The 25674-nt window shown below is 46.4% G+C and overlaps 1 protein-coding gene across 1 annotated transcript in view; it reads left to right on the top strand.

Annotated features, from left to right (window-relative positions):
* The window catches only part of ITGA9 (integrin subunit alpha 9), a 296584-nt gene that overhangs the window by 55399 nt on the left and 215511 nt on the right, over window positions 1–25674 (top strand). The window contains exons 9-14 of the mRNA XM_081247512.1: window positions 4583–4720; window positions 7811–7916; window positions 8685–8779; window positions 12728–12818; window positions 15027–15072; window positions 20886–21040. Coding sequence (XP_081103638.1) covers window positions 4583–4720; window positions 7811–7916; window positions 8685–8779; window positions 12728–12818; window positions 15027–15072; window positions 20886–21040 — 631 coding nt within the window. The remainder of the gene's footprint in view (window positions 1–4582; window positions 4721–7810; window positions 7917–8684; window positions 8780–12727; window positions 12819–15026; window positions 15073–20885; window positions 21041–25674) is intronic.

Below are 25674 nucleotides of genomic sequence, written 5' to 3'. Positions count from 1 at the left end.
GTGTCATCTTATTCTTACCCTGTTGCTAATTCTCTCTCCATTTCCTGCAAGTTTCCATTATATTGCACCATAGTCTGAAATTAAGTCAGGTAGAGATTCCTTTGATTAATAAGCACCATTTTTCATGGGCTTATCAGTGGTGCACACCTTGGCATGGCTTTGGTCGGCAGGATTATTTGGTAAGATTGGCCGCTCTAAGAGGAGACAAGTTTAAGTGGGGAGGTGAAGGGGGTGATTTGAAGAGTTGTCTTGGTAGAGGCCTTAGTGAGCTCGGGGAAGAAGCACAGGACTTGGGACTTGGGAGGGAGATTTGAGGAGATAGGTAAAATTGCCTTCTGACATTCTCCTACCATCACACTAAGAAGAGGGGGAAAAATGATGTTTCCATCCTGGGTGGGCCATGTGCTGCAGTTCAGGTCCTGCTGTGTTAGACCTGCCTCATGCCAGCCTGGCACCACTGCATATTGTTCTGATGGGGAGTCATAGTCTGAGTTCCAAAAATCCCACTCACAAGTAGAGCTTTTTGCAGTTTTAACAACCATCATGTGTATTTTTAGTATATAACTGTCATAACCTTTTCAATAAAAAATACATCACCAAACTCAGTTTTGTGAGGTTTTCCCTGAGAGCAGTTCTGCGTTCCCCCGGGAACTATGCAAGCCTGTGTTATTTTAACATTTCCAAAACCCCAAAGCAACAACACTGGAAAAAGACTGTGAGCAATTCTGCAAAAAAGGATTTCCAAGCACCTCTAAAGTTAGAAAATAAATAACCCCGTGCCATTTCTGAGAAAGAGTCCCAAAGAGCAAGTAGGGTGTAAATGCTGCTAAGCCTAACATTTTAGCTCTTTATCCAAAAAAAATAAATGGGTGAGTTCTCCTGTGGAAAACCCTCCCTCCCTCTGCTCCCCTTCCAATGTACCTCGGCTTGACAGCATGAAATTATTCCCCCCCCAGCTTTATTGAGATATAATTGATATATAACACATTTAAGGTGTACAGTGTGACGACTTGGTACACGTATATATTGTGAAATGATGACCACACTGAGGTTCGCTAACACATCTATCATCTTATGTAACTACTATTTTTTTTAAGGGAGTCTTTAAAATGAATTGTGGGGCTTAAACACACTTATCACCCTATTTTTTTATTTTTAAAATTTATTTCTTTTTTTTGCTGCACTTTGTGGCATGTGGGATCTTAGTTCCCCAAGCAGGGATCAAACCCATGCCCCCTGCAGTGGGAGTACGGAGTCTTAAGCACTGGACCACCAGGGAAGTCCCTATCACCCTATTTTTAGAATATATTCATGTTCAGCTGTCACCGTGCCTCCCCCCTGCTTCCTGTGTCCCCACCTCCACTGCCCGCTGCCTGTGCCCAGGACAGGCCCAGCTGATGCTGGTCATCCTGGTGTAAACAACAGTCTATAATTGGGCCCTTTCTCTTTCCCAGAACCCTCCCTGTTTGGATGATAGCTTTCATGGCTACCCATCTGTGTCTGGGTCATGGGCAGATTTGGGGGAGCAGATTTGAGAGTGGGTGATGTGAGAGGGAAAGGTTTGAGAACCTGCTTTTCCAAATTTCCCGAGGACATGATGACGTGGGTTCCAGCACAGACCAACCTGCAGGTCAGCTTGAGTGTCCTTATTATGACACGACAGGGCTCCCTGAGGAGGAGACCATGGGCCAGCTGTCTCACCTCCCAGCTCCAGAGCTGCCATTCATTTTCCTTGGGGCTCTTCTCGCTCTCACCTTGAACCATTATAACATATGTCCTTCACTCTGCCATCTTGTTTCACCATCTTCCAGCTTTACCCTCGTCATCGTCTTTCTGATTACTCCCTTTAGACATCTTATTCTGCTCGTGCCAGAAGAAATGAGAAATTCTTGTCCCACTGACTTCTCCATTATTTCAGTGGGAAAGGACATGAGCCCAGGCTTTCAAAGGATGCCTTTGCTTTACCCCTGTGTCCGGAGCCACACATAGAGGAGGGTTCTGATTCAGGAAATCCCTGATACACTTCTGCTTCCATGTGGCCAGAATCTGGTCAGAGAGTTCTGTCTCCTGGCCGTAAGAGAGACAAAACCCCAAATGGTTCTGGTCTTTACTGGTTGACATCCTTCGTATAGTGCACATAAGAAATCACCAATGCACGTAAGAAATCACCTATACACGTGCAATTCCATTGCTATGACATGTGTCCTCATATTTCCAGGGTGATAGGAGAGCTGTGATCAAGGAACACTTACCCCAAAGCATGTCGTTGCCCTATCGAAGTTTCATTGCAATAATTGAGTATGTGAAGTGTTATATGTCAAAACTTAGATAGGAAACTTCACGTACGGGGATTGCTGATTGAACACCGATGAAGATGCCAAGTTAAATAGACCATTGGAATGAAACAAATAGTTCCCCTGGGACTCAGCCAGAGAGAACAGCCAGCAGCTTTGGTCTTCAGGGCCTTGCCTGGGTCTTAGCGGTTTCTTTTACTAAAGTCAAGATAGGGACATTAGCAAGGCCACTGAATTGGTGACTGTCAACTGGTTTCTGCCCCGCCCCCCGTGATTCTGAAACTTCCCCATGCCCTTCTCCCTTGGGAAGGGGGCAGGTGGGGATGGGGGTTGGGTGGAAGTGACCTCAGCACGTGACTGGGAGGGACTTGAGTCCTTTCCCAGGCTGAGCTGCAGGAAATAGACCAAAGTACCCTCCACCTCTCTCAAACTCCCCTGGGTTAGCTACCAACAAACAGCGAAAGAAAATGCTTGTTCATGTCTGTAAAACCAGAGCCCTTTTATTTGAAAACATTTATTTTAAAATTAAATTAAAAATTTTAATTAAAAACAGAGGTTGCCTCACTGGCAGCCTTTGGAAAGGATACAGCCTACAAAAATTTTAATTTGGCCTGCATGGTATGTTTGTTTATTATTTTTTAATATGAATTAGTTGTCAGCATTTTAAAAATAGGCAATTCAAATAAAATTTTAGAGCTTTGGTTTCTCTTGAAAAATGAGATGGTTGGCCTTTTCTGGGTCAATCAGGAGTTGACTGCCCCTGGATGGGGATTGCTCCTTTAGCTGGGTCTGTGGACTCTAGTTTGCTGCAGTCTCCACCATTCTCTATCGTTTCTTAGACACAGAAGCTGAGTGTCACTTGCCACCTGTAAGCATGCCTGCACTGTTGTTTGCTTTTTCCTTATACTTGTTATATCACCTGCCTGGATCCCATTGGATTGTGTTTGAGACCCCCAATTTAAAATAACAGGTACTGAATCAGACAGAGAAAGACAAAGCACATTATACCTCTTATATGTGGAATCTAAAAAAATGATACAAATGAACTTATTTACAAAACAGAAATAGACTGACAGACATAGAAACCAAATTTAGGATACCAAAGGGGAAAGGTGGTGAGGGGAGGGATAAATTTGGAGTTTGAGATTAACAGAAACACATTACTATATATGAAATAGATAAACAACAAGGGCCTGCTGTGTAGCACAGGGAGCTATATTCAGTATCCTGATTGAATATAATTGAATATAGTAATCGAATATATATTGAATATAGTAATAACATATAATGGGAAAGAATCTAAAAAAGTATGTATATATATTTATATATGGAAAAGAATTTTTTCAGATTCTTTTCCATATATATGTATACATATACATGTGTAACTGAATCACTTTGCTGTATACCTGAAATAATACATTGTAAATCAACTATACTTCAATTAAAAAAATAGTAAAACATAGGGGCTTCCCTGGTGGCACAGTGATTGAGAGTCCGCCTGCCGAGGCTGGGGACGCGGGTTCGTGCCCCGGTCTGGGAAGATCCCACATGCCGCAGAGCGGCTAGGCCCGTGAGCCATGGCCGCTGAGCCTGAGCATCTGGAGCCTGTGCTCCGCAACGGCAGAGCCCACAACAGTGAGAGGGCTGCGTACCGCAAAAAAAAAAAAAAAAAAAAAAAGTAAAAAATAAAATAACAGGTACTGAATTAAGCTATGATTAAGCCAATATAACCTGGCTGTTTTCCGTCATCCTCCAAATGGTCTTCTGAGTTGTACCTTTTTCTGTTACTTCAGCTCACGCCCTCCTAACCAGTCTTCAGCTATGCCCAGGACTGGGCGAGGGTAATCTGTTTCCCATGTAACATTTATTTTCATGCCTGCCTTGTGTTGTGAAATTCCATATTCCTAACTTGCTTGGCCTTGTCAAATGTCTGATACACGAGGCACTTTTATTATGGCTGTAACCTATGTCTGCAGCCTCAGCTTGCATTTGTAAAAGCGGTACCTTGTTCTCCAGGGATCAGTCCATTTGTTTCCCCCTTGGTGGGGCTCCAAGCCAGTGAACGTGGGTCTCACTTTGACCGGGGGGCCCACATGGCTGCCAGGAGGCCAGGGGAGTTGGGATCTTACCGTGGCCCAGGCATTCTGGTTTCCAGGGTGGCATGGCTGGCACAGCCTCCGAGGGGCTTGGGAGCAGATGTTTGTCAGCCTGGGCATCTGGAGGAAGGCAGGGGCCTTGTGTGTGAGGACGGACACTGAACACTTTGTTGCAACTTGACTTGGTTGCAGATGGGCTCTTACTTCGGCTCCTCCTTATGCGCAGTTGACCTGAACGTGGACGGCCTCTCTGACCTGCTCGTGGGGGCCCCCATGTTTTCTGAGATCAGGGACGAAGGGCAGGTCACTGTCTACATCAACAGAGGAAACGTGAGTACAGAGCTGGGCAACATGTGGACAGGGTGTGGGAGAGGGATGTTGGCCTGGGGGAGTAGTGACTGGGCCCCATCACCCAGAGGAGGTAGAAAGACACGCTTCTTACCTTCAAAAAGCTCCGTGTTCCATCAGTGGAAAGTTATACTCAGTGTTATGACTGCAAACATACAGGGGTCCAGAAAAATCTTAATGACTAAAGTTGAGTGATTCCTATGTACCAGGAACCGTTTCTCCTGCTTCCTGTGAATGATTTCAATGACATGTGCATGTGGTATCGGGGGTCCCCATTTTTCAGGTGAAAAAACTGAGGCTCAGAGAGGTTAAGTCACTTGCCCCAAATCACACAGATAAGAAGCAGTGAGGCTGGGATTTGAACGTAGGCAAACTGGCTTCGGAGGTGGCATGCTTCACCTCTCTTATTTTGTCTCCTTGGGACTATATACACACCTGCCCACGGAGGCAGAGAAGCCTTCTCAGAGGACATGATGGCTGGGAGGAATCTTGAAGAAAAATGGGAGTCAGGTAGGCAGGCGGGAGTGGGCTGGGAGCTGGGCAAGTGGATTGAGGTGTGAGGCAGTGGGACCATAGTTCAGCGTGTTGGGACTGGGAGGGGTGGATGGGGGCCAACCCAGTGGCCAAGGGCTATAGTCACGATGTCCCGTATTCTGCAGAACCATGAAAAGGTTGTGGCCGAGTCAGAAAGATGTCTCTGCAGCACAGTGGAGGGTGGGTGGGGGCAGGGGCTGAGGGGCAGCAGTGCACCCGTGGGTGCAGGAGACCAATGAGAAAGTAGAATCTTTTCAGGATCTAGAAGAAAGAATATTCAACAAGAGGGAAATGGTTAAATGAATAAATCCTGTGACCACCAGCCTTTAGCTAACATGAGAAAATGCTTATGAGATAATCAGTGAAAAAGCAGGATAAAGACTGCAGGTACAAACAACCTTTAAAAATGTACAAAATACATAGAGAATGTTAATAGATCTCTCTCGGTGGTGGTGCTTGGGTAGATATTTAGCTTTATCTTTATCCAAACAGTGAGAATGTAATTCTTTCATAATCAAAAAAGTCAGTAAAAGTGTACTCTTAAGCGGTGACCAAGGTGTTAGTTATCCTAATCGGGAGCGGGTGGTGGTGTTTAGCTATAACTAGGTGGGTAGATGCCAGAAAGGGCAGTTATTTAAAGAGGAGCCAGGGGAAGTTAGAGCCTTGAGCTTTCTTGGATGTTTGCAAACTCTTTGGGAAGGTGGATCTAAAACCTGGGAGGAAAGATGCTTCCTGGTACCTGTTGCAACAACTCATGGCACCTGCATCTGCACTGACCTTCCAGGAAGGGGGACAAGGAAGGTGAGGGGAGAAGTGAGGTGGTCGTTATGGAGGTGAGAACAGCCGGCATTCAGTAGCTGCTGGCCACCATATATGCTGGAGACTTCTGCGTTTGCATGGGTGTTAACTTGTCAGGCAATAAGGTGACCAGCCCAACAGCCCCAGGGCATGGAATCTTGGAGCAGGATAATCCCCCAGACCTTCTGCGGCAGCTGGCACCCACACATCCCACCCCCAGTCAATGTTTCTTAATGCCGTGTGGTTACCCTAAGTACAAGGGTATTCTTATTTCTGTTGAACTTCATCTATGTGATTAATGATTGCAGAGCAGTGTGGAGGAGCGGGAATAAATGATGACTTGCCTTTGAATCTTGGTGTTGCCACTTACTAGCCTGTGTGATGTGGACAAATAGCTTGAAATCAGCAGCTCAGTTTCCTCATCTGTAAAGTAGGCAGAGTCATAAGGTCTGTCTTATAGAGTCACTGTGTGATTTAAATGAGGATGTGGATATACAGTGCCTGGTACATACAAGGCACACTGATGGGAAGAAATCAACACATGTTTGTGTTGTGGGGCAGAGGTTTCGGTGACTTAAGAACTCATCATATCTTTACTGTTTGCAAGTTGTTTGAATACAGTGGGAAAAAAATTTAGTTGTAACGAAAGCTTTGGGATGGCTTGTGGATGTACAGTGGGTCTGAGTGCCTCTACCCGGGGGCAGGGTTAGACAGTCTTGTGCCTCAAAACATCGTGTGTGTGTGTTTTTAAAAATCTTTAATTTATTTATTCATTCATTCATTCATGGCTGCATTGGGTCCTAATTGCAGTGCACGGGATCTTTGTCGTGGCGCACGGGATCTTCTCTGCGCTCAGACTTCTCTAGTTGTGGCGCGTGGTCTCCAGAGTGCGTGGGCTCTGTAGTTTGCAGCAGGCGGGCTCTCTAGTTGAGGCGCCCGGGCTTAGTTGCCCCGTGACATGTGGGATCTTATTTCCCCGACTAGGGATCGAACCCACGTCCCCTGCATTGGAAGGCAGATTCTTAACCACTGGACCACCAGGGAAGTCCCTCGGATGGTGTTTTAACACTCTGATAGTCATGTGTCAATGATTTGGGGGTAAAGTGGGCGTGGCTTTTAGTGACACCATCACCATTGACCCCTCCCTCTGTTGGTTGGTGTTTGCTTAGGAAATCCAAACCACACGTGAAAATGGGCACAGTCGTGTGTCCTGTTATCACTGCTCCCACCCCTTAACCAAGAACTATTGGGTGTTGGGTTTTCTGAACCATGAGTCCCTCTGCCAAGATTACTAATACATGCACCCTACAAAACAGCTTTATAAATTTGTACCAGAAGGCAGAGGAGAGCAGAAATGGAAATATGTACTCCCTCTAAAACAACTTTGGGGATATCGAGGGGAGAGGAGACTGGGGACAAGCAGGTAGGTTGATTAATAGGTTGGTGTATAGAGTGTTAGGACAAGGGAGAGATTTAGTAATCAGTGGCCAACAGTGGGTCTCCTTCCCTCTAAAATGCATCTCAGGTGATCGGAGACCTTCATGGCACCCAGGTGGAAGGAGCTCATTTGGCCACCAGCGGGTGGGGGAGGGATGTTTGGGTGCCTGGGATTCTGCCCAGGTGTTTCCTGTCCATGGGTGTGCTGCAGGGCAGGGCGGCATTCCCAGCTCTGTTTTTTCATTCTTTTTTTGGTTATTCTGTTTGTTTTGTTTCCCGTTTTCCCTCCATCCTGTTTCCCAGGGAGCCCTGGAGGAGCAGCTGGCCCTGAGTGGGGATGGCGCCTACAATGCACACTTTGGGGAGAGCATCGCCAGCCTGGGCGACCTTGATGATGACGGGTTCCCAGGTCAGTGAGCTCATACCTGCCCTCTAACTTGCCCCTGTCGTGGGCACTCCGGGGTCTACCTGCCCATGGCAAGCCCCATCCATGTACACTGGGGAGAGGACGCCTGTTAGAAACCACATTTTCTGTGTAGACACAGGGCTGAGCCCTGAGCCCACTGGAGTTTTGCTTCCATGAAATCCCTTCTCATCAGCTCAGTGCTCTTTACTATGTGTTTGTGGTGCAGCGAACCTTGTGGCTGGTCCATAGGGGCTTCTATGGGAGCCAAGTCTGAACCAGCTTCCTCTCGCTACAAACCTTTCTTGTTTCTGAGCCTCTGATGCTCCACGATGCTCTGAGAGCATGGAGGAAGATCTAGTTGGCAGTTTGTGAGAGTAACGTTGATTTTTTTGGTAAAGGGAATACCATTTTATATAATTCTTTTACTCAAGAATAGAGTTGACTTTCTCAGTCATGCAATAACCATTGTCTATGGAGTTCCCTTCTCAGACAGACATTAGGGTGGGTGGTTGATATTTGCGTTTCTTTTATTGGATAGATCAATGATTTATTCCTATGAGGATGAGAGAGAAATTTTCTGGAACTAACCTCTTCTCAGCTTCTATAATTTCCTTTCTACTTTTTTTTTTTTCCTGCTGCTAAGAGATCATGTGCCTAGTTTAATGCTTGAACAGCAACAACCAAGAAATTTCTAGACATCGTGGCAGGAATTAGAGAATCCACCATTATGTTAATGGCTTTTCTAACTCAGAGCTGCTTTTCTCCTCCTAGATGTGGCCATTGGTGCACCCAAGGAGGATGACTTTTCAGGAGCGGTGTACATCTATCACGGTGATGCCAGTGGGATGGTCCCTCAGTACTCCATGGTAATTGGTGTGAGAGTGTCATGGTTGCTGTTCATACATTCATTCCACAGATACATACAACACACATCGTTGTTCCTGCCTTCACCTTCCCCCCCACTCCAGTGGAAGACACAAATCATTGAGACTGCTTTTTAAATCAAAACATATTTATAGACTCCCGAGTTTGCTCATATCCAGGGAGGCATTCTGCCTACAGAAGAGAATATCCAAATTCTTAGCCAGAGTTAGAATGATTTATGTAAGAAGAGGTAGATTGCTTTTTCTGGTTACTGCTTTGTCAACCATCTGTGCTAAGCCAAAGGAATATCTTGTAAAATATAATCTAGAAAGACAGTGGTCCATGGAGGAGGGACATAAAAGTTTTCACAGGGCTGTTGTCACAGTTGGCATTAAAACAGGGAGCTGGTCAAAGCCCTGGCCTCGTGCCCCAGACTTGGGAACGTGGAAGTGGTGAGTTCTGTTTTTTGCTATATCAGCTTGGAGTTCAGTCTTGCTGATGGTGTCAAGCCCAGCCCCTGGGAAAAAAGGAAGTCACTCTCTGGACAGAAGCACGGTCAGGATGTTTGTGGATGTCTGCATGTAGAGTGGCACAGGCCTGGGTCTTTCTCCCAGTGGGTCAGCAGCAGAAAGGGACTGAGCACATGTCGAGAAATTTCCAATGAGCACCTGCTGATTTACTGAACATTTACTACGTGCTTACCGCCTCCTATTCATGCTGACATTTCTCGTCACAAAGAAGCTTGCCTTGTATCTTGATTATCGTGAAGGAAACAAAACTTTGAACTGAGTCCTGTTCTTATAAAATGTTCTATAACATGAAATAGGAAAGTATCGAAAGCTGTCCATGTACTAAAGTCTCTAGGTAAGAAAAGGCTTTGCAAGTTGATTTTAAGAGGCAATGCATATGTGTAAGTTCAAGGTGTACGTTCCTAATTGTTCTCCCTGCAGCAGATGTGAGTTAGCTAATGAAGGGTTGAGGGCTGGCTGGTTTGCTGCCACTTGAGCCCAGATTCCCTCTGCCGGGCCTCCTGCTCAGCTCTGTGACTCTTGCAAGAGGCAGATGCCAGGGGAGGTGCTGGCGAGAGCAGGGATGCTTCCTGAGCACCTGCTCTGCCCTCTTGCCTTCAGTCCTCAGAATAGCCCTGTGAGATGGGCACCTTGATTATCCACCTTCTATTTACAAGGTGACTCCAGGCCAGGGAGGTTAATTAACATGCCCATGGTCACCAGCTAGGAAATGGCAATCTGACCATGAACCTTTGCCAGTCTGACTCCCAAACCTCTTGCTGCAACCACCGCCCTCAACTCCACATGGGGAAAAAGGAACTCTCAGGGAAGCTCAGTTGGAAAACTCAGAACTCTGGAAGCTTATTTGTCTGTGAGGCATATATACTCTGAGGGGCATTTATCTACATGGACCATCCTCTGTGCATTAGAAATGAGTATTGGTGGGAATAAACTCCTAGAGGATTTAGCTGAGGTGGCAGGAGGAAGAGGGCTCTGGGCACAGTTTGGGGGCCACATCCGTGTCCCAGGGGCTGCTCTACCTTGGGTCAGGGACGCTGTTCCCACTGTCACAAGCCGAAAGTCATCCAGGGAGCAGCCATCCTTGTGCCGCCATCAAGGTCACTCTCCACGCTTCCTCCTGGAAGCTTGTTCCCGGACCTGGGAAGCTAATCACACAGAGAGGCAGCCTGTGAGAGACCCCCAGCTTCCCCTCCTCCAGCGGCCCTCTCGTGTTTGTTGTGTTGCTGGGCGGACTCCCTGCAGAGAACTGAGGTATAAATTTTGTGGTCAGCGCGGATTGTCTTTAGTAGGAAGCAGGGAGCAGCAGCTGGAACCGTCCTGCCTTTGTCAGCACGCAGCCTGGCTCATTAGCTCTAACAAAGAGAAGTGGTTTGGGGCTCTTTAAAAAAAAAAAAAAAGAAAAAAAGAAACAACCATGATTACACGTTTCCAGACTCCTAATATGTATGTGATAAGGTTTGTGATTTTAAAGGAAGAAAAATCCTTTAACGCCAGGTTCTCTCCAGGGCCCAGGTCTGGACAGAGCGGGCATTGTGTGGGTGAACTACAGGAGGAAGTCAGAAACAAGTCTGGGCAAGGGAATCGCTTTTCTTTGGCCCAGACTGGTGTTATTTCTGCTGGATGCATTGTGAGATCAGGGTCTAAAGTTCTTCCATAGAACTCTGTAACTCATTCCTCTTTCTTGAGTTTACCATGAAAAGTGTTGATTTTAAGATCCTCGTGTGCCTTTCTCAATTTGAGAGCCCTCCAGGCATGTCACGGCGGCCCCTGTGATCTTTCTCCTGCCATCAGGACACCGCATGTAAACCTGGTGAAGTGGAGGTTTCCCAAGGCTCCTGGTTTTCATTCAGAGTTATTAGCATCAAGCAGACTTATCTTCCTGGCTTTATGGCCTAATGGCCTGCAGATGTCTGTGGGATAACTTAAGCCTGCATCGCCACCCCCAAAAGGACCACCCCTTCACTCTTCCCTGTCTCAGCCACAGCATACCTTAGAAATGCAAACCCAGGGCAAGCTGCTGCTCGCGTCATTGGACCTCAGAGCTGAGATGGTCTGCTTCAAGATGTGACTTTTAAGACACGTGCAGATGCATATCTGTGTTTCCTTAGAGCCATCGGGGATGTGGGGCTCTGGCTGTTATCAAGAAACACTTCTTCAGTGTTTCCCTACAGTGTTCTGATTTGTGCTTTGATGCTTGCACATTTCCTGTTGGAGGGTTTCACTGAGGTGGCAGGCAGAGGGCTATTTGCAGTTACTGGCCACTGCAGGGTGGGGGAGTCCCTGCTGTCTCCATCTGTAAACCCTGTAGGAACACCTCCTCCCCATACTTGTGACTTCTTTGCAGGATGACTCAGTGAGGAAAAGGATAAGGCAAGAAAGTCCCAAGTGAGCCACGACTATGTGTAAACCTGGTTCTGACATGGAGGTTGCTGTGTGGCATGAAAACAAAGCATTTCGCTTACCATCTACATCGAGGGCCTTGGGAGGGCAGCCTCCCCAGGGAGACTGATTAGAGAAAGGGAAGAAAGAACAGGTCAGATCCCAGAACATGGCACTTTTCTGATTCAGGAAGTTTGATATCTTTGTGAGGAACTGTGCCACACAAGCATGGATGTGTGACAAAGGCTGGTTGTACAATGAATATTCTTGGACCAACACAGCATGTGTCGTGTTAGCATCTGTTGAACTTCATGATGGAGGAGAGGTAAGTACAGGTGCTCGTGTGCCCTGTGGCAGAGGAGCTGTCAGTGCTGAATGGTCGGTTGAAGGCTGCCTTTTAGGAAGAAGGGTGGCTTCAGCTAAGTTTTTGGATTTCCTACAGTTTGTAGAAGGTTCAGGACCATGGAGTTCTAGATGTACTAGGTAGAGCTGTTTCATCCTGTCTGTGATGCTCAGGAGCCTGTAGATCTTTTGGTTGGCTTGATGGAGAGTTGTCGTGCTAATCTCTGTCTACCTAGGGCACAGATGACGTGTGCCTCTTAGGAGTGTTCCACGTTTAGTACATGTTTGGGTAGAGAGATATAAGGACAATATGTTCTTAGAATTTCAGCCAGCTATACCTGTATAAACACAAAAGAGAACCTCCCTTAGAAATGGAAGTTAACCTTGATCCATTTGGAACTTCAACACATCAAAACACTAACACACTCATCTAGGTGGCTTTTTCATTAGCCCTGAGCTTAGAAAAAATTTTAAATGGTGACATTTGACTAAGGCAAGTAGTAATAAAGGAGTGTGTGGTCTTCAACTGCCTGCTAAAGCCCCCCCCACCCCCTGCCCCGATAAAATTCGGACTATGATTTTTTTCTTTGAACAACTTCAAGACCAGGTATCCTAGGGAAGCTGCCCTAAAACAGTCACTGGTTCTTATTTGTGACCATGCTCCTTCTGGTGACTCCATCTCTCTATTATCTGTTTCAGAAACTTTCTGGGCGGAAGATAAGTCCGGTCCTGCGGATGTTTGGTCAGTCCATATCAGGAGGCATTGATATGGATGGAAATGGCTATCCCGGTAAGCTATTTTTCTTTAAAAGCATATGAGATAAGCAAAGATAACCAGCCTGGTAAGCATGATCACAGATGTGACCTGGATTTAGGATTAGGAAAATTCATACAGTAGAATAGGGTATTTTGCTTGGTGTTTGACTTTTAAGATGAAAGTAGTCTTAAAGTTTATTTTTCAGTTTTAAAATGTTCTACTCCAAAGGGTTTAAGCACCAGGAAGGTGGATTTTTGCAGTGATTTCCGTGGCAAGTCTTTCTGCTAAAGACCAAAAGCGCTCCCCACATTTAAAATGATAACTAGTGAAGCCTCATGTTTGCCTTGATATTTGAGCATATTTGGAGGCGTCTTCCTCTCGAGAATGAAGAAGTCACTGAGCAAACCCCCACCCCCGCTGTGAGATGAGTATTGAGAGAAACACTTGGAGCAGGAAGAAAACCATGTCATATGTCATCTCCCTGACGGACAAAACAGACCTTCACCATTCAAGGCTGGCTGGCTTGTCTTCAGGGTTAATTAATGCCTTGTGGTGACTGAGACTGATTGAAGAAAAATGTACGATTTCAAACCCCAATCCCAAGTGATATCCGGTGTAGGTAAAATTGGGCAATGGAGTAATGGTTCCTTTGCTGCCTGAAGGGGATGGAGTAGGTGAGGTGAGGAAACAAAGAGAAGAATTTGGAAAAACCCCAAATCATCATGGAATTCAGAAGAAATGTCCCTGAAACTCTAGGTCATCTTGCTATCTTGAAAAAGTGTTTCTTTGCATTTAAAATGCCTCAGAAGGATCTGTGAAAATGAATGCAATCTTGTACGAGTCTTTTTCGGTTTGAGAAAGCAGTTCTTGTTCTGGGCAATTTGTAGCCATCCCTAAATAATACCTACCATTGGTTTAGCACTCTTAATATATGCAGAATGCTTCCCCGTGCAATGTACATCATATAGTTACCCCATAGGTAGCTAAAGATGGGGGTGTCTCCCCAGTTTACAGACAAGGATACTGAGCCTCAGAGAACTAAGGGCACCAGAGACCACATCATTGTGGACGGGGACTCAGGCTGCTTCTCTGTAGTTGCATGGTGAGCAGGTATGGTCACACTTCACGACGGATGTGGATTTCTTATCTTGCATTTTTCCTAAAAGAAATGGCAAGTGCGTCAGGTTCTTTTATTTTCAAATATCCAGGCAATTTAAAAAGGCTATTAGAAAATAGCAAAATTAACAAGCATACCCAAGTGCAGAAATTTTAGCAGCCCTGCAATCCACAGATATGCTCTTTGTGTTTCCTTAATGAGGACGTCGTATAGATGTAGGGATTCAGATGCTTGGTTCTGTGAAGTAGTCATGGGAACCACAGGGCTGAGAGGTTTATATTTGAGGAGAGGAAAGGCAGAGAGCTGTTGGATAAATGCATACTTCCTAAATTAAATTTTTTAGGAATAAACATTACCAGCTAACACTTGTCTTGATTTATAGTTTGCCAAGTATTTTCATGAGTTTTCTGATTTTAATATCTGATTTAACATATTTAATAAATATATTGAACAAGTGTTTAATAAATATATTCTGATTTAAATATTATGAAATATTGTCAACATTTGAAGAAGACAGTGGGGATAATTATCTCCATTGTGCAGACAAGGACACAGAGAGACTCCGGGGTCACATAGAGTGAGGGGTGGAACGGAGATGATTCACATGTTCTACAGAACTTAGAGCTTTTCCCAAGAGTCATTTAATTCCAAGTGTCCCCCTCTCTGATTCCCTGATGTCCAAAAGAAATATAATGTGAGCCACTTACATAATTTAAAATATTCTAGTAACCACTGAAAAGATAAAAAGAAACAGGTGAACTTAATTTTCATAATGTTAATTTAGCCCAATGTATCTAACACATTATCATCTCAACATACAATCAGTATAAAAATTATTAATGAGATCGTTAATGTTTTTTGGTACCAGGTCTTTAAAATTGTTTCCTGTCTTACACATACAGCACATCTCAGTGCAGACCAGCACGTTTTGGGGTCTCAGCAGCAACATCTGGTGATTGACTGCCATACGGGGCAGTGTGGCTCTAACTCCTACAAAGTCATTTCAGAGCCCAGGGGGGCCCCCTGACCTTGAGGCTGGCCTCCACTGCCGTGGAGCCCCTTGACAGCGGGTGGGTGAAATGGGCTTCAGCAAGTTTCTGAATCTGTAAACTTGTGGTTTTCAGATGTAACTATTGGAGCTTTCATGTCGGACAGTGTGGTTCTCCTAAGGTGAGATGCTTCTCTCTTTCCTCTTGGCTCTTCGTGGGTGAGGGATGGAATTTGGTGGGGAAGGGGGGCCCAGGGGAGTTACTCATCATTAGTCAGCAGTCACTCTGCCCTGTTCCTTGCAGGCAGAGGTGCTTGGTAAGTGCGAATGCTGCCTCTGTTTTTTCATTCTTGTTATCCTGTATCCCAGGGTTTCCAGCTGGTGGGCCTTGAGTGGTTTACGTGTGTGAGAGGATAGCATCCTCTTGGATGCTGGAAGCTCCTCTAGGAGCTTCTAGGAAGAGTTGGGGTTTTTGCTTTTTGCCGTGAACAGCCTCTTCCATAGATGTGCTCTACACATGGTATCATTTCCTGTGGGCGCCATGACACTGCTCTATCCCATCTCTTCATCCCTGCACCCTTCATCCCGGCTCTCCCACCTTGTAGTCCCCAGCCCCCCAGGGCCTGGGAGCCTCCTGCCCCCTCATTCTTTGGTGGCAACAGAGGGTGAGGGACATGAGCTCAGGCCCAGTCCTCGCTGTGAAGCCCATGCAGTCTGGATCTCTCCTGCAAAGGCCAGCGGGCTGCCGGCCCACCCATGAACCCTCTCCAAGTATTTCTGTCTCTGTGACTCAGAGAAGGCAACATTACACTTTGGAGCGGGAGCCAACTCTTAGGTTTTGTTAACAACCTGATTTCAGAACTTTCTAAAATAGGCTAGTAGGATCTTAGAGCTGGAAGGGATCCCAGAGGCCATGGATTTCCACACCCTAGATTCCTCTCATTCAGCAGGGCCTTCCTCTGAGTCTCTACCACAGGACCACACAGCCTCCTCTAGAAGGACGTAGTGCCTAGGGTGGGGATTAGTAACTTCTGAGGGGACCAGTTCACCCACAGGTAATGAAAAATGTTAAATTGTTCAAGCTAGTTACTTTGCACACTTAACTGACAAATGCTAATTTCAAGCTTTGTCATATTGGCAGCAGTCAGAATTGTCTTTAAGAAAATCCCTGTGTAACTTACTTTTTCAAGATGATGATCATAAAATTCCTGAGTCAGAAATGACTCTGCTACTCCAGGGATTATAATACTTCTAATATCAACCACTACTCATTTATTGAGCACCACAGTGGGCAGAGAATTGTGGGGAAACATAATATTTCAGGCATTGTCCATTCTACACCAAGGGGATTAGTTAAAGCAAGCCATAAATATATCATAAAACCTCAGCTATATAATGAAATATGTGCTATATGAACAGTATAGATAATAAATATTCTAAGGATTTAGAAAAGGTGATGAACAACACCCTAGGGATGCTCTAGACAGAGACTTGGATCATATTTTCTCATCAAGACACATAGCCTCAAGGGCCTTTGGCTTTCACGTTCTTTCTTTCCTAAGAGTTGGCTTAACATGGCCAATCATGTTGGAAATGAAATGAATAAATTTAATATGACATCCCCCCCCCCGACAAATGTTAAATTGTTAAAGAGGCAGAATAGCCTTAAGGTTAAGGGTGTAAACTCTGGGGCCAGGTGGTCTGGGTTCAAACCCTAACTCTGCCCTTACAAGGTGAGTTTCCTGGGCAAGTCTGGTAACCTCTGCTTCAGGATTGTCATCTGTTAAAAAGGCAATAATAGTACTTACCTCACTGGGTATCATAAGTTCTTATGTGAGCTCAGTGAGCTAGAACAGTGCCTGGTTTAAGTGCTCAATAAATGTTAGCAATTCTGACATCAGTTGGGTTTAATTTGCCTGCCTCCAAGTCTGCTTCTTGGTCCCCTATCTTCCATATAACAGCCCTTCAGTATTTGAAGGTGGCGGCTGTGTCCCTCGGGTGGTGACTTCAGTAAGATGGGCCCTTTAATTACTCCCCACGGGACTGGGTTTCTACTTTATCACCGTTCTTCTGGGTTGGTAGTTTTTCAGGTGGAACAGCTTTCATAGCTCCAGATGGTTGCGGTTGGACTTGTGAAGCCAGGGCTCTGGCTGGTGGCCTCACAAAGTCATTTTCCCTCTCCTCACTCTTCTGAGCAGCGTTCCCTGGCTTCTCAGGATTCCCCTTGAATAAAACGTGTTCCCTCACTTCTCTTAGTGGAAACCAGGCCCTCTCCAGACTGGGAGCTTCTGGCACAAAAGGCACATCTCATAGGTTCTGCTTTTTCATCATTCTTGTATTTTATAAGCTTGTAGCTGTGAGCTCTAACCCAGAGGGGCTTGTCTCCTTCTGTCCTCTGATGTGAGGGACAGCCCTCCCCAGGGGTTTGCTCACACATGGGTGTAAACATAAAGCGAGGCAGTGGCACGTGGATGGGAGACCCCAGACCCCAGCCTGGGATGGAGGGTTGAATCGGACGAGGTGAACTCCAACGGGGCCAGATGTAGAGTCCATGGAAGAGAACGCCTGGAAGCACTCCCAGGGAGGGGAGGCTTTAGGAGCAGGGCCAAGAGTACCGGCTTGGACAGGGAGGTCCACGGAAGGCTGTGACAGCCACTGCAGGGGTGCGTAGGGGTGCCGAGCTCACCGTATCCCATTCCCTCATTCATTCTGCTCTGTGCATTGACCTGTTAAGACATGAAGTAGCTCCCTGGAGTAATGGATGGCTTTGGGGATATCCCAGTTAGTGGTCTAACACTTTCACCAGGGTGCGGGCTCATTATGTGTCCGCCCCCACCGTCTCTGCCCTGCAAGCAACACGACCCCACAGAAGGCCAGGGTCACTGGAGCAACACCACGTCAGAAAGTATTCTGACTGGTTTTATTATGTACCTGGAAGTTAAATATCAGGATCAAATCAAATATCAGAATTTGAACTATCCGAGAAGCATCAGAAAGAAGTATTCCATGGAAAAAGAAGATGTGGTATATATATATATATATATATATATATATATATATATATATATATATACAACGGAATATTACTCAGCTATAAGAAAGAATGAAATAATGCCGTTTGCAGCAACATGGATAAACCTAGAGATGATCATACTAAGTGAAGTAAGCCAGGCAGAGAAAGACAAATACCATATCTCACTTATAGGTGGAATCTAAAAAAAATTATACAAGTGAACTTATTTACAAAGCAGAAATAGAATCACAGACATAGAAAACAAATTTCTGGTTACCAAAGGGGAAAGGTGGGGGGAGGGATAAATTAGGAGTTTGGGACTAACATATACACACTACTATACATAAAATAGATAAACAACAGGGTCCTACTGTATAGCACAGGGAACTATACTCAATATCGTATAATAATCAATAAGGGAAAAGAATCTGAAAAAGAATAGATATATGTGTATGTGTAACTGAATCCCTTTGCTGTACACCTGAAACTCGCACAACATTGTAAATCAACTATATTTCAATTAAAAAAGAAGTATTCCAGCCACCAGCTTCTTTTGCGGTGCTGTCTTTGGGTGCCCCTTTGCTTTCATCTCAGACTGTGAAACGCAGTCTCCCGCCCCTCAGGGGTGTGGGTTGGCCAAGCTCTGCCCTCGGGAAGTTTGTTCTCTGGGATTAGCTCGAGAGGGCAGGCCTGGTGTTAGGGTGATAGGCGCCTGGTGTTAATGCCATTGAAGATCAAAGGAAGTGATCAGAGAGGCTTATGAAAGATTTCTGGGCTTTTCCTGGTCCAAAAACAATACTTGGAGTTGAAACAAAAAGGCTTGAGGGAACTGATCTGATGGATGTTAGAGGTGTGCTTGTGAAGGTCCTGGTCTGTCATTTCCAAGGACTGTTTTTTTTTTTTAACAATGGCTCATGGAGGTCCTTTTGTCTGTACCACTCACTTCTGCTTCCTGCTCACCTCGCCTTCCTCTGCCAGGCTCTGCCAGGAGAAGAGGCGTCCTCCCCACGAAGGGGGCCCTGGGGTGATAGGAGGGCCTGGGCTGCTTCTGTGCAGTGACTGGCAGGACACATGGGCAGCTGGGGCTCTCACAGGGTGGATGCCCTGTTTTGTGAAACTTTGGCTCCTTCTGTGGTTTTCAATCCCTTGGCCTGGAGAGGAGGTTTCACCCATTTAACAAGGTTTTTTGTTTGTTTGTTTGTTTGAATTTTTATTGGACTATAGTTGATTTACAGTGTTGTGTTAGTTTCAGGTGTACAGCAAAGTGAATCAGTTTTACATATACATATATCCACTCTTTTTAAGATTCTTTTCCCATATAGGCCATTACAGAGTATTGAGTAGAGTTCCCTGTGCTATACAGTAGGTCCTTATTAGTTATCTATTTTATATATAGTAGTGTGTATATGTCAATCCCAATCTCCCAATTTATCCCTCCCATCCTTTCCCCCTTGGTAACCGTATGTTTGTTTTCTACATCTGTGATTCTATTTCTGTTTTTTAAGTAAGTTCATATAACAAGTGTTTTCGAACACTTACTCTCCTGGGAATATCAGGATGAACTCACCAGGATTCCCACCCCCCTCGGAGGGCCTACAGGGTGGGTGGGGCGGGTTTGGAAATGGACAGTGACCTTAGTTAGTAGGTGAGGTGAGGTGTGAACACAGTGCCGGGAACACAGAGAAAGGAGACATCCAAGTGCCAGGGGTGCTAAGGAACACTCGAGCACTTTCTAAGAATGAATCCAGGAGGAAGTTGGAAAACCGGCTATTGGATTTCTTCCAGGCAGCGCTGTTGTCTGACTGCCGTTAGACCTACAGCTGTATCTGCTCTGGGATCCTGCAGTTCCTTTCTACCTGTCACAGCTGTTCCTCTCTTGACCCACGTCTCAAGGCAGTGCTGGCAATAGTGAAATCCTCTAACCCCATCTGGGCCATGCAGCTCCTCGCTTCCTTTTTTCTCTGAGGTTTTCCTTAACGCTTTCTTTTCTCAGAGTTGGTGTTGGTCCTGGTTCCCATCTGTCTTGTCCCCCTGGATGCTCTTTGTGGGATCACTGAACACAAGTGAGGTCATTGTTCTCAAGCTGCTAATGCCCCGTAATCTTGTTATGTCACCCCAGTGGCGTGAAGGCCGGGGCTCCTTGGAGGTAAAAGGGTCTTTTTGTGAGGCCTGGAGGGGAGAAGGTTAAGCCATAGCTTAGGTGAACCGTCCCTCAGCAGATGTTTGCAACAAGAGAAGAATGGTGTGATTCACTCTCTGCTTCTGTTGGGGAGCCCCCGGGGAGTCCCCAGAAGGCCAGCAGTGATGGATGGAGTCCATCCATCAGGCCCTGGGGGGTGATCCCTGTCGGTGAGAGGAGTGTGGTTGTTTATTGGGTTTCACTTGGTCCCACGACCAGGCAGGTTGATTTCTTCAGCTCTAAAGTGCTTTGGTGTTACCAGCTGGGACTCCATTCATCGAGGTCTTTTAGAAAAATACTTAATGAATTGATGGGAGTAAATGAAGAGAGTAGGTTTGACCCACTGGATGGGACTTTGCAGTTCATGCTTGTAATGGCAGTAAATGCTTTGGGGAATTCCTGCTTGTGTATCTATTTCTTGAGTCACAGCATCCCCTATAGGGACACCTCTTAAATCTATTCCTATCTTCCTAATATAATGGAAATCAGAACTTTACTGGTGAAATTTTAAATAATCTCTCAACATCTGGTGGTTCATTTACGGCTTCAAGCAGACAGATGTGTTTTGTTAACAACTAACTTGCCTTCATTATTGGGAAGATAACCATTCATTTATTGGGAAATAAGCTGAGAAACCGGAGAAAAGGATTTGCAGAGCACCCTGGCCATTCTCTCTTGGGCTATTTCACACTTTAATTAGAGGCTGGTCTGAAGCCCTGGGATTTGTCCTGTTGGTTTAGTTCTCATTTGGTTCTGAGTGCTGCTCTTCACCGTCACTAAGTCGCCTTCCTCTTGACCTGTAGGGCGAGACCCGTCATCACGGTGGATGTCTCCATCTTCCTCCCCACCTCCATCAACATCACGGCACCCCAGTGTCACGATGGCCAGCAGCCTGTGAACTGCCTGAATGTCACCGCCTGCTTTAGCTTCCACGGCAAGCACGTTCCGGGAGAAATAGGTAAAGAGCCACCGAGTTAGGGCTCAGCATAACCATCTTAGCTGGAGTGGGCATGTGGGGTCGTGGGCAGCCAGGGAATGTTTCTGGGGTTCCCTCCTGCTGGGCATCACAGCTGGTTTTGTAGGCAGCAGGCCCATAGGCTAGATGCCCTTTCCCCTGAGGTTCCCCCTCTTCTTTTCTTACCATTGTTTTTCCAATTCATTGCAACCCCTAGCTCTCAGACCAATAATATTTGACTCTAAGCATCCTTTCTCCAAATGTCCATGGACCAGACTGAAACCTCACTGGGCCATGGGTGGGATAGGTGGTGGGGCTTGTGGAAATGCAGTGAATAGCCTGGCCCTTCTGGAACATTCCATGCAGTTAGAAAAAAGAAGTGGTGGGACTTTGGAGGCTCTCCCTTGAGCTTGCAACACCAGTCAGATGTCAGGGGCTTGTGTTCTTTACTGTGGAATCAGAGACCGAGGATGGGTGGTGGGATAGGATTGCTGAGTTTTCCAAAGGCTCGGGCTTCCAAAAGGTGGGGAAGCTGCTTTGTTAGCTTCAGATGTTGGAGAAGGGGCAGGCGAACCCTGGCCAGTGCCAGCTGTCCCTGCCATTTCTCTGACTGGGAGAGGGCGACTTGCTGGCCCAGCTCCAGAGACTGGGCCAAGCCCTGGAACAAGATAGGATCAGTGTGGATTAGAATTCAAAGTGTGTGATCACCTGAAGGAAATGAATCTGGAGCAACTGTGCAGATTAAGAGGTCTTTTGTTTTAACTTGAAAGACATTGAATAATAGAAAGTAGAGTTCCAGGAAAATGGAAAAAACAAAACAAAACACAATAAACGCCACCACCATTAGGGACCTGGACTCATTGAATTTCTTAGACAGTTTTTGTGTCATGAGTGTCTCCCCTCCCTACTCACTGTGTAGCCGTTGGACCAGCAGTATCAGCATCTCCTGGGAGCTTGTTAGAAATGCAGAATCGGAGCCCCTGATCTGAACCTCTGAACCAGAAACTGCATTTAGCAAGATCCCCACAAGATGCTGGTACACATTTAAGTTTGAGAAGCTCTGCTCTGGAGCGCATGTGTGTGGGCGCCCAGACACGCAGAGCTCACGTGCACACACTATTCCATTTCTCCGCTGCACCTTGAATGCTCTACCTTATTTAACAATATGCTAATCCTTCTAGACTGTTTCATTGGCATTTCTCTTGATCTTCAGATGGATTGAATAAGCTCGACAATGAAACCTTGTGTTTTTTATATGGATTTTTGAAAAAGAACTTAGAAATTTCAAAACTGAATATAAATTTACTGTGAACTTGGGACTTGGTTAGTGAGAGAGGACTAACAAACTTTTTTGTGTGCAACCCAGTGAGAAAAAGATACTTGGTCCGGATCATACAGGTCTCGGTGAAGCCAAGAGTTGAATTCTGGTCTGATGATACTATTGCTTTCCAAACTATTGCTTTCCAAAAATGATTTCCCACCACCTCCCTAATTGTTTAAGGCACCACAGTCCCTAGGAAAAAAATGTTCTGATGGTCTTGGGACTCATATATCTTCTGCTTAGTTAGATGGTGTGTCCTTTATCAATACTAACTTGTGGTGTAGTTGAACTCCATTAAAAAACATTTTAAAAGAATTGTTGAGTTGACGATTACTTCTGTTGTGTTTAAAAATAAGCAGAACTACTCTACAACTCTAAGAAAAGCAAGCAATTAATAGTTCATGTGTGTGTTCATTTGACAAATATTTACCGTTCGCCTGCATGGGCCAGCCGTGTCCTCACAGAGTTTTTAATGGGAATTGAAGGAGTTTCTGTTTTGATCCTGAAGCTGCATACACAGTTTTCAGACTCATTAACTACATCACTGTGGTGGTGGAAATGGAGGTAAGTTGGTAGAGCAGGAATAGAGGAGAAGAAACCAAGATGCAAGTTTTGAGCAAGGGTGATTTCAGAGCATATGAGATCAGTGGGAGAGCAAACTCTGATTTGTAGGTTCAGGGGCTGAGCCAGGAGGAGATGTGGGTTTCTCCTCATGCTGCCCCCCACAAGTGGATCCTTCTGGAACCCCAGTCATTGACCCCAGTCATTGGGGCCCCTTTCATTGACCTCCAGGCAGAATTATAATTAAGGTCCAGGCTAGCAATGGCCCTTCAGTGCTGGGGTATGATGGAAGAGACAGGCTGTTGGATGACATCCAATATTGCCTTCATGGGCAGCAACCTGGCTACTGTCCACCTTAGGGTGTGGGATGTTGAGCAGGAGCACCTGCCCCAGTGCAGGTTACTTCCTTACCCTCCATCTGCCACATAGGTTCACTGATGAAATTAGACATCCCTTGACAGTCTAAGGGGATGTTTGCCCACATATATTTAAGATTCAGGTGTGAAGAGGATGATAACTGGAGACTTTGGGTATTTGTAGGGCAAAGCAGGAAATTTTCTATCCCCAGCATTTTCTGTCTCTTCCCCTGCCATTCAGGGAAATGAGCTATATCTCAGTCTTCGCAGTAAAGGGAGAAATGTAGAAATCTGCCTTAAAATAAGCTGGCAGGGGAATACAGAGAGTTTGAGGAGGGAATGATGGGAAGTCGTGATGGTGTGATGAGGAATCAGGTGGAGGCAAAGTAGCCAGGTGGATCCAGATGTGGGTGGAGTGCAGCATAGAAGTAGCCCCGTGGTTCTGTACCACCGGGAAGATCAGGTCCCCCGTTTCCATATCCAGGAAGGATGGGAGCATCTTCAGCACACAGACATCCTCCTCTCTCCTCCAGGCCCAGCAGCCAGTGCTGGCCAGCTCAGTGTCATCGCTCAGGCCTCTGCGTTGGGAGCCCAGGGCTGGAACTCTAGTTACGAGCCTTCCTTGCTCTCACTGCTGGCAGCTGCACAAGAGCATGTTAGTGGTGGTTTTGGCATGGCGTGCTTGGCAAGTGGGCATCTTCCAGGCACCTCTCAGTGTCTGCATATCCAGAGCTGAGTCTGTCAGCATAACGGCTGCATTTGGGCAAGACAGCCTGGGCAGTGCAGTAAAGAGGCGCCGGTTGTGTGCTAGGTACTTCTGAACAGTTGTCAGAAGTGGCATATATCTGCTGGCATCTTCAGCTGCGGGACCACCCTGGGGATGTCTCGGGGAGCCATAAGCGGTTGACGTTACAGTCATCTCTTTGGTTTTTTCTCTCCCTTGGGACCTGATGGGGCTGAAGCATACACACAGAGAAGGGACTCCTTTTGCCTCTTCATTTTCTGCGTTGGTAATGGAAAAACCAAAGCTCCCACTTGGTCACAGGACATTCAGGGCCAGCTGATGACCCAAGCCACTAGAGGGGCTGCTGTGGCTTCTGGCAATGCTGTGGGAACTGCAGAGGTTCTTTACGGGGTGACTCTGCCTTGGCGCCAGTGACAGCTTGGCAGGGTCCATTGAGGAAGATGGAAACCACACCAGTTATTTTAACAGAGGGCGTTTAACGTTTGGAATCAGTTAAGCAGGTCATGGAGGACCCGGAAGTAACTGCAGGAAGCAGCCACCACTTCTGGGTCTGCACCAGGGATCTCAAAGGTGGTTCCCAGACCGGCCGCCACAGCAGTACATGGAATCTTGTTAGACATGTGAATTCTGCCTGATTCGGAAACTCTGAGGGTGGGGCCCAGCAAAACGTGTTTTAAAGGAATTTTTTATATATATATAAATTTATTTATTTATTTATTTACTGGCTGAGTTTGGTCTTTGTTGCTGCGTGTGGGCTTTCTCTAGTTGTGGTGAGCGGGGGCTACTCTTTGTTGTGGTGCGCGGGCTTCTCATTGCAGTGGCTTCTCTTGTTGTGGAGCAGTCTCTAGGCGTGCAGGCTTCAGCAGTTGTGGCTCACGGGCTTTAGAGCGCAGGCTCAGTAGTTGTGGCTCACGGGCTTTGTTGCTCTGTGGCGTGTGGGATCTTCCCGGACCAGGGCTCGAACCCATGTCCCCTGCATTAGCAGGCGGATTCTTAACCACTGCACCACCAGGGAAGCCCGAGCAGCAACTTCTTAAATCTGTCACAGGGAGTCGCTGAAACTCCTGTTGGCTTATTCGATCAACAGATAGTTATTAGGTTCTGAAAGGTGCCAGACTCTGTGCCCAGCGTTGGGCACAGAGCATGGAACAGGCCAGGCAAGGTCCTTGCCCCCATGGAGTGTGTGTGGCCAGCCCTGTGCTCCGTCCTGGGGTGCAGACACCGTGCCCAACTCAGCCCCCAGAACACATTTATAATGGATTTCATCAAGCCATTTAAAACAAGAGTTTGGCTCATCTCAAGTCTTATTAATCTTCATTCTTGGCCTGGGGAGCAGCGTGTGGCTCCTGGGAGCCTCCTGGCTGTCATAAGCAAGGCAGGTGAAGGCCACGCCTGAGAGGCCTCTGCCCCTTACCCGCGGGCTGGGCCTGTACCTACTTGCCGGCCAGGCTGAAACCTAAATGCACTTGTCAGTCCTTGGAGGCTGAGACTCAAGCTGGCAATTCTGGACTCTCCCTGGAGCACTAAATAGAAACCAGCCAGGGCTGAGCCCTAAGTGGTTGTGTTCTGTGCTCTGACCCAGCTCCCTCATGTCGCTGTGGCTCTCGTATATCCTGGCGAAGCTGTGAGTGAGCAGGGGGCCTGCCCTACCCCT

This window comes from Mesoplodon bidens (assembly GCF_964165515.1).
Source record: "Mesoplodon bidens genome assembly, chromosome: 10".
Lineage (NCBI taxonomy): Eukaryota > Metazoa > Chordata > Mammalia > Artiodactyla > Ziphiidae > Mesoplodon > Mesoplodon bidens.
Note: the sequence above shows the minus strand (reverse complement) of the source record. Positions and strands in the feature narration are given on the sequence as shown.